The sequence below is a fragment of the Rana temporaria genome, chromosome 8 (assembly GCF_905171775.1).
Source record: "Rana temporaria chromosome 8, aRanTem1.1, whole genome shotgun sequence".
NCBI lineage: Eukaryota > Metazoa > Chordata > Amphibia > Anura > Ranidae > Rana > Rana temporaria.
In genome coordinates, this window is record NC_053496.1 from 178,646,329 (window position 1) to 178,660,233 (window position 13,905).

At 43.8% G+C, this 13,905-nt stretch overlaps 2 protein-coding genes across 2 annotated transcripts in view; both read left to right on the top strand.

Moving 5' to 3' along the window:
• LOC120910546 (zinc finger protein 850-like) overlaps window positions 1–13,905 on the top strand; it is a 1,103,195-nt gene that overhangs the window by 148,748 nt on the left and 940,542 nt on the right.
• On the top strand, window positions 6,298–11,780 carry LOC120910014 (gastrula zinc finger protein XlCGF26.1-like). The gene is made up of 3 exons (XM_040321847.1): window positions 6,298–6,332; window positions 6,873–7,014; window positions 9,296–11,780. Exons 2-3 carry the CDS (start codon window positions 6,966–6,968, stop codon window positions 11,197–11,199), a joined length of 1,953 nt encoding a protein of 650 aa, XP_040177781.1. The 5' UTR covers window positions 6,298–6,332; window positions 6,873–6,965; the 3' UTR covers window positions 11,200–11,780.

A 13,905-nucleotide genomic window follows, 5' to 3' on the forward strand; every position in this document is an offset into this window, starting at 1 on the left:
TGGGGTCAACCAAGAGGGCTTGTTCCTGAGCTGCAGCTCTGTGAGTCCATTCAGGCATGGAGGCTTGGCCTATCCTCTCTCTCCCCTCTATGGCTCACTGGCTGTGATTAACAGCAGCGGGAGCCAATGGCTCCTCCTGCTGCTGCTGCCTCAGCCATTGAGGAGAAAGAGTCCCTGGAGAGACAGGGCACTTCTGCACATCACTGGATCGAGATGGTGAGAGCTGTCAGAGAATGTAGTGTGGATGGTGGAGGAGAGCTGTCGGAGAATGTAGTGTAGATGGTGGGGGAGAGCTGTCGGAGAATGTAGTGTGGATGCCGGAGGAGAGCTGTCGGAGAATGTAGTGTGGATGCCGGAGGAGAGCTGTCGGAGAATGTAGTGTGGATGGCGGAGGAGATCTGTCGGAGAATGTAGTGTGGATGGTGGAGGAGATCTGTCTGAGAATGTAGTGTGGATGGCAGAGGAGATCTGTCTGAGAATGTAGTGTGGATGGCGGAGGAGAGCTGTCGGAGAATGTAGTGTGGATGGTGGAGGAGAGCTGTCAGAGAATGTAGTGTGGATGATGGAGGAGACCTGTCGGAGAATGTAGTGTGGAAAGTGGAGGAGAGCTGTCGGAGAATGTAGTGTGGATGGTGGAGGAGATCTGTCGGAGAATGTAGTGTGGATGGTGGAGGAGAGCTGTTGGAGAATGTAGTGGGGATGGTGGAGGAGAGCTGTCGGAGAATGTAGTGTGGATGGTGGGAGGAGAGCTGTCGGAGAATGTAGTGTGGATGGTGGGAGGAGAGATGTCGGAGAATGTAGTGTGGATGGTGGAGGAGAGCTGTCGGAGAATGTAGTGTGGATGGTGGAGGAGAGCTGTCGGAGAATGTAGTGTGGATGGTGGAGTAGAGCTGTCGGAGAATGTAGTGTGGATGGTGGAGGAGAGCTGTCAGAGTGTGTAGTGTGGATGGTGGTTAGAGAGCTGTGGGAGAATGTAGTGTGGATGGTGGAGGAGAGCTGTCGGAGAATGTAGTGTGGATGGTGGGAGGAGAGCTGTCGGAGAATGTAGTGTGGAGGATGGGGGAGAGCTGTCGGAGAATGTAGTGTTGGTGGTGGTGGAGAACTGTTAGAGAATGTAGTGTGGATTTTGGGCCCATCTTCCTTTTAAAAAATAAATTTGCAAACTCTTTACTATTTTTGTCTGGATTTGGATACAACCTCGACTGAATAGTAAAATATTGTCTCTAACCGGAAAGAAGGCACAGGTGCCCCAAACATTTCAATTATTATCAAGCATCAATTCTTACGAGGCGTCTCAACTAGTTCCATAACTTTCCATGTAAGTTGTGGGTCCAGATCGATCAGTCTTTATCCCAACTTGATCTCTGGGCTCTCCCATGGACATTACCAAATAAACTGAAGGACACAGGTTTTATGTTGCCACTTACAGACTAAACCCTAATTTAGTGGAATAAGTGGATCTCTACTTCCAATATGTCTGCATAGGTAGGCCCAATGACACCACGAGTTGACAGTCCGTCTTTTCCCATTGGTATACATAGATCCCTAATTGGTCACTGGAGTGAAGCTTGCCAGCGCCAATATTCTCTCTCTGGCCCTCTCAATATCAATCAATCACCCCATCCCTGAGGACCCTCCATTGGCTAGCCGTGAAGGATCGTGTTCCATTCAAGACACTCTGCCTCACCCACAAATGTACACAAGGAAAAGACCCGCAATACCTCTGCGACAAAATAAAGCACTACACCCCAAGCCGCCCCCTCCGGTCTACTAACCAGAACTTCCTCCACATCCCCAAGACCCGCTACAAATCAAAAGGCGAGCAAAGGTTCGCAGTCCAAGCACCCCTGCTATGAAACGCTCTACCCACGGACATTCACTCGGAAGAAAATCGTCTGGCCTTCAGGAAGAAGCTCAAGACCCACCTCTTCTGAAGACACAGGCGGTCACTGGCTGCAAAAGCGCCTTGAGGCGATTTAGTTACTCATTCATTCATTCAATATTATTTCTAATTTACCTGGAATACAGACTTGGTTCTTGAACCAACAACTCACCTTTTTCATCCAATCTTTGCTGGACAGACGCAGGTTGGTTTCTTATCCTACTCCCTTAGAAGAACTCTTAAGATGTGACTCGCCCCCACCACACTTCGATTTCCCAAATTTACTCAATATTGTCTATTCTTACTCACCCCAATCTCCCACCTTATACAGTTACTTGAGAAAGAGAATTAGGCACAAAATTCAGCAGTGAGGATCGGGAGAAAGCATTTCGCTCATAACATTTCTGTTGGTTGTACAGTCCAAGAAAAGAGCTTCAAAATGTTTATCTATTGGTATAGATGTTCAGATGTCCTTCACCGTATCAATCCAACCTTGCCTGAAATATACCGGAGATGTCATAATTCAGTGGCCTAGACTAGACCAGATTGATTTACAGTGATGTCAAATGTGTACGTTTACTATGAAGGGACATGAACGATAATAAATAAATGAGTCTTGTGTATATTGGTAACCATTTTGGAATATAGTTAAAATTCATATATAACATTATTATGTATATGTTGTGAATGTGTGCATCAATTTCACTGTATTTTTCATTCTTTCGTTTTACCATAATTAAAAAGTGTACCTGTTTGATTCAGCAAATGCTAATAAGGATTGAATCCCGAATCTGTACCTTCGATATCAGTAATGGCCATTTTCTGGGCTATTAAGTAAGAGATTGTCAAACACAGAGCCTGAAGGATATGCACCAATGCTAAAAAAAAAAAATTATCTGTAGGAAAAGGGTCCTTTCAGGCAGCCTAAAGGTCGATATTAAAAAAGAAAATCCTTCAAACTGCATGCTTAGGGGATGCATTAAAACTGTACATGGTTTCATAAAACACTTAGAAAAAATCCAAATCTTGCACTAAAGTGTCATCAAAACAAATTCAAAGGCTGACAGCCACACTCACTAATCATCCACACTAATGTGGAGTGTCGTGCTCGCCCCCTCCTCTGGAATACAGGAGAGTCAGGACGCTCTCTACGTTGCAGATAGAGAAAGGAGCTGTGTGTTAGTGGGCGTCCTGACTCTCCTGTAGTCCAAGGTAGGGGGCGAGCGCCACACTCCACACCAGGGAGAAAGCCTTGCATTATGGTGTGGAGTTACAGACAGAAGAACAGGAAGTGAGGATTTCTCAGAAGAAATAAGGACATTTAAAAGCAAAATGGAAGGATGAGGTAAGTGAAGGAGGACTGCACTAAGGTAAAGGAAGCTATTTAGGATGTTTTTTTTTTTACCTTTACAACCCCTTTAAGTTTGTGCTGGTGTGGTGGAACTGATTAAATGACTGTTATGTCTCCCTCTCTTCTAATATTATTATTTTCTGTTCTTCTTTATTATTTCTTTCTTTCTTATTTTATATATATCACATCTTAGTAATCACATAACAAGCCAGCAGTATTTTCCTTGACTAAAACCAGGGCTGTGGAGTCGGGGGAGATTTTGGGTACCTGGAGTCAGAGTCAGAGTCGGAGTCGGCAAACAATGCACCGACTCCGACTCCTACTAAATTTAGATTGGAATAAAAAAAAAAAAGCAAGTTTAAATGTCCCAATTCACAAAAAGTTATAATTAATGACATCTCTACTGTAAGAATAAAGACCAATGCATGCAGTGCCTCACGTAACCGCAAAACGAACGCGTTAAGTGACCGTGAAGAAGCATGCTTTTCACCCAAGTCAGTGTCGAAAGATTATTTTCAGCCCTAAAAATAATAAAGTCTGACTTAAGAGCCTCTATGAAAGAGGATCTGGCAGAGGCAATTCTCTTCCTTAGAACTCTACATTGAATTGATTTGCATTTGCTAAGCCTATAACTACATTTCAAGATTAATATAAACCATTTCTAGGTTTTACAGATTTTGTTTTTGGTTCATTATAGATAAGCTTTGTTTTTGTTCTAAAACAACCAAATAATGTGGTTTGTATTTTTGAACTGGTAAAGATCCTGTTCCTGATGTTTATGCCTGCTGCTACTATCCAGCCACTTGATTGATTAATATTTTTTTTTTATAAAACTTTGTTTTCATTGTGTTTGTCTTTTGCTTAAACTGTGCAATACAGTAGACTGTTGGCTTCCCAGCCAGTAGTCCTGTGGTAGGTTGCGTTTCTTTCCCTCAACGAATGTATAAAATACATTTGCATATTAATACAGAGGAGTCGGGGAGTCGGAGTCGGAAGTACATAAAACTGAGGAGTCGGAGTCGGAACATTTATCTACCGACTCCACAGCCCTGACTAAAACTATGACAGGCAGATGTACTCACTCCTTACCCCCTCCTTTTTACATCTCCCATCATCTATCAAAAGATGGCTGCCGGACTCTGGAATGTACTGCCTCATGGAAAACAGATGTTCGACAGGAAAAAGCATGATATACAGATGGACCAATCATATACACACATATGTGATGACGTTTGCGTATGTCACTTTGCTTATATAAGGGGCTGTGACCGGAATAAAAGCCTGTTGATGAGGAAGAGCTCATACTGAAGATTGTGTGCCAGTGTGATCCTTTTTGCATGCATGCATTCACATCACCTTGAATTTGGGTCAGAGGCAGAATAGAACATACATTCCGGTATTGGGACGGAAATAAATTCATGACACTGGGACTTCATGTCCCATGATCCTCTTCCTCTCACTGGCTCCTGTAATTGACTCTCGTCCTCCTGCCAATAGGGACACAGGGGAGGCTGCAGAGTGAACAGCTCTGTGTGAGTCAGTGATAAGAGGGAGGGGGGAATCCCCCCAGGAGCTGGCAGGCAAATTCTCCCTGTGTGAATAGCCTTTGTGTTTCCGGCAGCGGCCAGCTTGGTAAGCTTCACTACAGAACCATTTATCCAACTTTACACCCAGAGCCTTTGCTTTATAAACCAGATACATCCTAAATATAGAGCCATTTATCCAACTGTCCATCCAGAGCCTCTGGTTTATAGACCGGATACATCCTAAATATAGAACCATTTATCCAACTGTCCATCCAGAGCCTCTGGTTTATAGTCCGGATACATCCTAAATAAAGGACCATTTATCCAACTGTCCATCCAGAGCCTCTGGTTTATAGACCAGATACATTGTGAATATTGAGCTATTTATCTAATTGTGAAGGCCTCTTGAGCCCCCTAGGGAAAGAGAGCCTTGACTGATGGGGGCATGGCCAGGTACTGGACAAGGCGGTGGTCATGGCAGGATTGGCTACTTGGGGGGTGGGGTCGGGCCTGAGTTCAGATAAAAGGGACCCCCCCCCCCAGGGAATTCTGGGTCTTTTGGAAGCCCGCTGGGAAGAGCTGCCCACCCTCCCGCCCCTTTTTTGGTTATGGTACGTCACAGCTTGCTGCGGTTTTTCTTGACCTTGCCAGCAGAAAATGGCCGTAGTGGGCCATGCCCCTTTATGGACACCGGAAGTAGGCGGCCTGTCCAGCACTTATGGTAAGGACAGGCCCCTCCCCCTCCCTTCTGGAATGGTGCTCACAGTACAACTGTGACTGGCACGGGTTATAAATTGTTAAAATTGTTATGTTGCTTTAATAAAGCTGTTGCCTTGCCCTTTCCAACTTAATGGTTGTAAGAGTGTTTATTTATTGGATGAAGGGGCAAGGGGGAAGGTTTATGTGCTAAGTTTGTATTAAGGGGTACCTGGGCGTATTGCGCCTCAGCAGTCATGCATCTGGAGTTGCTGGATTGTAGAACAGACACATAATAAATATAGAGATGGAGATCTTTTCCTATTATATTGAGTAGAACAGTGAGACAAGAAGAGTGTGATTGTACAGACACAGGAAGTGATACCACAGCTGGAGAGGAAGTCATGTGAGGTGAGGGGCAGACAGGAAGTAATGTAACTAAAGATTAGGTGCAGACAGGAAGTGATGTACCTAAAGAATAGGAAGTGATGTAGGGGGGTCTAACAAAGGAAGTCCCGGGTGAGAGGTGAGTTGTGAGGAAGGAAAGAGAAGACGTTGGAATTGGCAGCAGAGGAGGTAATCACATTATAATTCAATTAGAAGGACACAAGGATCTCTACAAGGACATCATGATGGAGAATCAGCCGCCCCTCACATCACCGGGTAAAAGGAGACTTTATTGTAAAGGAGAGAGCAGTACGGAGGCTCCACCTAGATCCCCCATCATCTGATAAACACATAGAAACAATGTATTCAGTCAGTGTGTGTGTTTCCTACAGATGGATCCAGTAATGGGAACCCACCAGAGAGATGTCCCCGTCCTCTGTATTCCCGGGATTCCACACAGGAAGATCACACCATCCCCCACCATCATCAGGTAGGTGGGACTGAGCAACTAGAACTCAAAAAGAAGAATGTTATTTCAAGGTGCAGAATTCTATGTCGTCTCTTGTTTCCTTTTACAAATACGTTTTATCATATTTGCACTTTAGGTTGAAGAACTGAAAGACATCAAAGTTGAGGTTAAAGTAGAAAAAGAAGAGAAGTCCGAGGATCAGCAGTCTATGGAGGAGGGAGGTCCTCTGTATTCCTGGGATTCCACACAGGAGGATCACACCATCCCTCACCATCATCAGGTAGGTGGGGCTGAGCATCTAGATCTAAAAAAGCCATGAGATAACGTTCTTCTGTGTAGTCTCTTGTTTTACATTGTTATCTCAAATGCAGCCTTAGTTACCCCCCATCCCTGTTTCTAGCTACTATTGAACGCCCTACATTTTTTTTTAATATACATTCATTTCCTCTGTGGGTCTTAATCCCAGACAAATGTCATTGTGGGTCCTCTTCATCCTTGTCTTGTACTTTATGTCTGCCTTGAGGTGACTTTAATAGATGTTTTCTATTATTTTTGGTGTAGGGTGAAGAACGGATTAATATAAAAGCTGAGGTTAAAGAGGAAGAAGTAGAGACGTATGTGGGGGGTGATCAGCCAATCACGGAGGAGGTTGGGATGATTATGAAAAGTGAACAGGAGGACATTTCTCTACCTTGTGACACAGGTAGGTAACAGACATTGTGGAAAAAAAACAGGTCAAAGTCTCATTTTACTTCTAAGTATAATGATTGTAGTGTAAAAAAATGTTAGATAATTATCAGATCTTCACATCATCCTATAGGCAGGTTCTAAAAGGTTAAATATGTGTTTGCCTACTAAAGGGTTAATGTGTGGTGTGGTAAGAGTTAACACTCGGTGCTGTGATTGGTCTGTTGTCTGGAGCTCGGTCAGTGGAGTCGTGATGTCAGTAGACTCCCCGCCCACCTCTACACTCCCCTTGTCAACATGCATTTTCTTCTGTGTATTCCTTACACTGAATTCTGCTATGATCACTAACATCCAGTCCAAATCCAGAAAAGTAACCACATGACTTCAGAAAAGGAGTGGGGGTGGGAATTAAAAATAATGCCTGTCTCCAGGCTAGTGCATGAGATATGTAAATATCCTGTCACTCACAGCAAGGGGGAAAACTGTTTGTCCGTTTATCTCACTGAAAAAAGAAAAGAGGATTGCTCAGAGCTGGATTAACTCTTTGTGGCAAGACTGGGCACAGATGATAGGAAATCTTATACGCTACATTGTCACAGCAATAAAAAATAAAATTCGGGTTAACATCCACTTTAAGTCTTGATTCTTGGTTCTGTAGGTAAGGGAAGCTTGGCACGTGGCTGGGCCCCTATGTTAGGGCCCACTGCAGACCAGAATCCTCCTAGGGGCTATACTTAGATCCACGGTGGGCAAGGCCTTGCAAAGTGAGTGTGGTGTTCCCATCTTTGCCATGTGCTGGGCTGTGATCCGTGCCAAGCTGGCCATCTCCATCCTTTGGACACTTTCAGTACCTGTAAGCGTGTATGACCTCATTGGTAGTGCACTGGAGTTGGCACATCTGGAGTATTGATCTGCTCATGTCATTTTTTTTTCACTGAACACATGCTTCATGTACTGTACACTTCACATGATTCATTACCAGATTTCAATACCTTGATCTATTTATTCAATTTCAAAATGATACCCCATGTCACTTTAGTGATGCTTCAAAGCCTCCAAAGAAGTCTATGACAGTGTTCACTTGAAGCCCCACTGAAGCATCATCAAGGCACGACCAAAGCTTGATCGAAGCATCAAAAACACATCATACAAAAATGATACCCAATGTCGCTTTAGTGGTGCTTCAAAGCCTCCATAGAAGTCTATGACAAAGCTCACTTGAAGCCCCACTGAAGCATCATCAAGGCACCACCAAAGCTTTATTGAAGCATCAAAAACACATTATAAAAGCATGCGCTTTAATGTGTGTTGAAGCCAAAGCAAGTGCAAACTGACCTAACAGCTTAGGTTGTCTCCACACTGATGGAGGAGGGATGATGCAACCCTAGGACATAAACATTGTAAATATGGGGGAAGGCCCCTTTCACACTTGTACGACTTCGCCATGATTTTACCGCGATTTTGGATCAGTACTACTTTGCCACAACTTTAGCATTAACCAATGAAAACATACATGGTGTGAGGTAATTCCGTTTCCTGTCAGAGTTGTTTCCAGTTCCTGTTTGCTTCCTGGTTGTTGTAGTGTGGTGTGGTGTGACAGAAAATGTTTGTTACTCAGAATATTGCCACAACAGTTGTCATTGCTGCTGCAGCAGTAGCAGTGCGTGAGGAAGAAGAGGAGGAGAAGCGGAGGACAAGGATATCTCTTTTTTTGGGCTGTTTGGAGCACATTGTTCCTGAGGGAGTAACCAGGAAGTGAATGTGTGCTAGAAAAATGTGCCTGGGAGGGGCTAATATGGTGAAAGGATTGGGTGGGAGAAGGGTCAAAAAGCTGCTTGTGCTTACATCTTGTACCTTCAAAGTCGTACTGAAATCGTGTCTATATTATTCAGGTACGATTTGCAGGCTACTTGAGGGTTTAACATTGAGGTCTATGGACATCAACTGGTGGTGACTGTTAGACCCACGTGACTTTTTTTTCTTGCTGACTCAGCTTGGAGTCCATATATGATCTGCAATCTCTTCATCATATAAAATCCAGCCAATCCGATGTAGTAACAATCCACTAACGCGTTTTGGATAATGAAGCCTCACTCATAACTATTTATTATTCTAGAATTAGCAGATCATATATGGACTCGCTGTGAAGACTTTTCTGATTGATTTTGGAGGGAGAACAGGAGCCCAGCTGTGAGATCGGCATTTCTACTTATTCCATCGATGGGGGGAGGGGCTAAAACTCCAGTTATTTGTCATCTACTGAGATTTTTTATATTTTTTTTCCTTCTTTCCAACAGATGGATGTGATGTGAGGAATTCCTCGGAGAGACATCTATTATCTGCTGATTGTAAGTCAGAAGATAATGTCATCACACAGGATCCTCCAGGAGGAAATCCAAATACACAAAATATACATCACAGACCTTCCTGTCCGGAGACATCAATGGATCCCTCTGATCAGGGGGAATCTTCTCATCAATCACATACTATGATTGTAAATATCCATGTAAGATCTCACACTGCAGATAGATCAACAGATCCTTCTAATCCCGAGGAATCTTCCTCACCCCATGAAGGAGATCACCAAGGTGACCATCTATTCCCATGTTCAGAGTGCAGGAAATCCTTCCATAAGAAATCTAATCTTGTTAGACATCAGAGAAATCACAAGCGTGAGCGTCCTTTCCCTTGTTCAGAGTGCAGGAATTCTTTCACTGGGAAAAGAGCACTTGCTGAACACCAGAGAATTCACACGGGTGAACGTCCTTATTCATGTTCGGAGTGCGGGAAATCTTTCACTCGGAAAGAAACACTTGTTGAACACCAGAGAATTCACACAGGGGAGCGTCCTTATTCATGTTCAGAGTGCGGGAAATCTTTCACTGGGAAAGGAAATTTTATTCAGCACCAGAGAATTCACACGGGTGAGCGTCCTTTCCCTTGTTCAAAGTGTGGGAAATCTTTCACTCAAAAACCACATCTTGTTACACATCTTAGAATTCACACAGGCGAGCGTCCTTATTCATGTTCAGAGTGCGGGAAATCTTTTATTCGAAAATCAGCCCTCGTTACACATTTTAGAATTCACACAGTAGAACGTCCATCTAATCTTGTTGGACATCAGAGAAATGACACGGGTGAGCATCCTTTCCCTTGTTTAGAGTGCGGGAAATTATTCACTCAAAAAGCAGCCCTTGTTACACATTTTAGAATTCACACAGGAGAATGTCCTTATTCATGTTCAGAGTGCGGGAAATCTTTCACTCAGAAACAAAAACTTATTCGGCACCAGAGAATTCACATGAGTGAGCGTCCTTTTCCTTGTTCAGTGTGCGGGAAATGTTTTATTCAGAAAGAAAAACTTATTCAGCACCAGAGAGTTCACACAGGTGAGCGTCCTTATTCATGTTCAGAGTGCGGGAACTCTTTCCGACAAAAACATCATCTTGTTAGACACCAGAGAATTCACACGAGTGAGCGTCCTTTCCCTTGTTCAGAGTCCGGGAAATCTTTCACTGAGAAAGGAAAACTGATTCAACACCAAAGCGTTCACACAGGTGAGCGTCCTTTCCCTTGTTCAGAGTGCGGGAAATCTTTCACTGAGAAAGGAAAACTGATTCAGCACCAGAGCGTTCACAAGAGTGAGCGTCCTTTTTCTTGTTCAGAGTGCGGGAAATCTTTCACTCAGAAAGAAATCCTTGTGCAACATCAAAGAATTCACACAGGTGAGCGCCCTTATTCATGTTCAGAGTGCGGAAACTCTTTCCGAAAAAAATATCACCTTGTTAGACACCAGAGAATTCACACAGGTGAGCTCCCTTATTCATGTTCAGAGTGCGGGAAATCTTTCACTAAGAAAGAAAGCCTTGTGCAACATCAAAGAACTCACACGGGGGAGCGTCCTTATTCATGTTTAGAGTGCGGGAAATCTTTCCATAAGAAAGGAAACCTTGTGCAACATCAAAGATATCACACAGGTGAGCGTCCTCACTCATGTTCAGAGTGCGGGAAATCTTTCCATAGGAAAGTAGATCTTCTTAAACATCAGAGAATTCACACAGGTGAGCGTCCTTATTCATGTTCAGAGTGCGGGAAATCTTTCACCTATAAAGGAACCCTTATTAACCATCAGAAAATTCACACAGGTGAGCGTCCTTATTTATGTTCGGGAAATGTTTCACTGAGAAAGGAACCCTTGTGAAACATCAAATAGTTCACATGGGTGAGCGTCCTTAGTGATTTTCAGAGTGCAAGAAATCTCTCACTCATAAAGAAGATCTTTCTTATACATTTTTGCATATTAAACTAAACATGTTATACTTCTCTGCTCTGTGTAATGGTTTTGCACAGAGCAGCCCCGATCCTCCTCTTTTCAGGTCCCCTGCATGTGCTCCTGGCCCCTTCCACCTGCTGAGTGCCCTCAGAATAAGCAGCTTGCTATGGGGTCAACCAGGAGTGGTTTACTTTTCGGGGGAAAAAGTCTAACTGAGAGCTACTAGTTATAAGCTAAGTGCTCTATGAAGAAGGTCTCTTCTCCACCCTTCAGCCTGCCTAACCACATCTCAGCACACAGACTTTTCTTCAGCATACACAGGGTGAATCGGCCATCTTTAAAGAAGACCAGGAGCACGTGTCTGACCAGGAGCACGTGTCTGACCAGGAGCACGTGTCTTAAGAACTCTTTTTATCTTGGAACTTATTTGAAGCTATGAATTAATGTACTATAACTGTACTCATTATCTTTTTATTTGTGTGTATAATAAAACACGCGGTTTTATTCGAGCTGGTTCACAAACATTTTGTCTCACATCATTCATCAAGAAGGCTAAGTAAAGCCTTTTCTAGAAAACTGCGCTTTAACAGAGACCCGCTATTCCAAAGAGGTCTAACAGCGCTTATGGGGGGCACATCCCACCAATGGATGGATGAATGGTTAGGATCTGCTATCTTCAATTACACAATTTAATAGCTGGATGGATAAATGAGTGTAATGCCGCGTACATACGACCGTTTTTCAGGTTGTAAAAAAAGAGTTTTTCTTTAATGTCATTAAAAACGATCGTTTGTGGGCTCCAGAGCATTTTTCACGATGTAAAAAATGAGCATTAAAAATTTTGAACATCGCTCTAATTTTTCACGTCGTAAAAAATGGTCGTGTGTAGGCTTTTACGACGTGAGAAAAAAAACGTTCATGCTCAGAAGCAAGTTATGAGACGGGAGCGCTTGTTCTGGTAAAACTAGCGTTCGTAATGGAGTAAGCACATTCATCACGCTGTTACAGACTGAAAAGCGCGAATCGTCTTTTACTAACACAAAATCAGCAAAAGCAGCCCAAAGGGTGGCGCCATCCGAATGGAACTTCCCCTTTATAGTGCCGTCGTACGTGTTGTACGTCACCGCGCTTTGCTAGAGCTGTTTTTTTTTTGACGATCGTGTGTAGGCAAGGCCGTTTTAACGATCGGGTTGAAAAAAACCGACGTTTTTTCTAGACCATTAAAAATGTCCTTTTTTACAACTCGAAAAACGGTCGTGTGTACGCGGCATAAGCCTCCACACACCGTAATTGAAGAGTGAATGGAAGTCAGCCTCCACATCTGTAATATGCCATTCTGGACGACAGGTGGTTGGATAAGAGCAGGAGTCTCAAACTGGCAGCCTTCCAGCTGTTGCAAAACTATAAGTCCCATCATGCCTCTGCCTGTGGAAGTCATGGTTGTACCTGTCAGCCTTGCAATGCCTCATGGGACTTGTAGTTTCGCAACAGCTGGAGGGCCACCAGTTTGAGACTCCTGGATTAGAGCCTCTACTCCCACAGCTTGCTGCCCAAATGTTACAGAGTTAGCCAGGTTCAGTAGTTCAAGCAAAATAAATAAATAATACTACAATCCCATATACACAATCCTTCACCCACAGTTGATCCAGAGGAAGGCGAAAAACCCCAGCAAAGCATTCTCCAATTTGCTACAGCAGGGGAAAAAAAATCCTTCCTGATCCCCGAGAGGCAATCGGATTTTCCATGGATCAACTTTACCTATATATGTTAGTACCCAGTTATATTCTTCTGTACATTTAGAAAATAATCCAATCTATTGAACGTGCCAGAACCACCGCTGGAGGAAGTCTGTTCCACATTTTCACAGCTCTTAGGCCTCTTTCACATGGGACGTGATGATCTGCCCCATGAACCTCCTCTTGCTCAGCTGGGATTGCTCCGCTGATCCACGCTGAACCGCCGGATTACAGGGTGGTCCCTGCACACTGTGCAGGGACTGTCCTGTCAGATCTTCGCTCTCACCTATGGTGGGATCGGATGAACACGGACTGTCTGTCCATGTTCATCCGATCTGCAGACGGATAGAAAAGTAGGGTTTTACTCCGTCTGCAGAATCGGAGGATTGCAGACCCGGATGACACCCGCAATCTCATAGGGATCAATGTATGTCCCTTTTTCATCCGTACATCGATGGATGAAAAAGCGGACATACGGTCCGCCCGTGTGAAAGAGCCCTTACTGTAAAGAAACGTTTCCGTATTTAGAGATAGAATCTTTTTTCCTCTAGATGTAAAGAGTGCCCCCTTGTCCTCTGTGATGACCTTAAAGTGAATAACTCAACACCAAGTTCACTATATGGACCACTTATGTATTTGTACATGTTGATCATATCCCCCCCTTAATCCCTTCCCAAGAGGGAATAGATTCAGTTGCTCTAATCTTTCCTCATAACTGAGCTCCTCCATGCCTCTTATCAGTTTGGTTGTCCTTCCCTGCACTTTCTCCAGTTCCCCGATATCCTTTTTAAGAATCGGGGCCCAAAAAGGATATCCGGGAACTGGAGAAAGTACCAAGAAGGGCAACCAAACAGGATAAATGTATGGAAGGGTATGCGTGTATCTCCACTATTTCAAG

Excerpts from the sequence above, each read along its gene's own strand:
- LOC120910014 (XM_040321847.1), top strand. The coding sequence starts at position 6,966 with ATGATTATGAAAAGTGAACAGGAGGACATTTCTCTACCTTGTGACACA. Across the intron at positions 7,015-9,295 it reads TTCTCTACCTTGTGACACAG|ATGGATGTGATGTGAGGAAT; the intron begins GTAGGTAACAGA and ends TCTTTCCAACAG.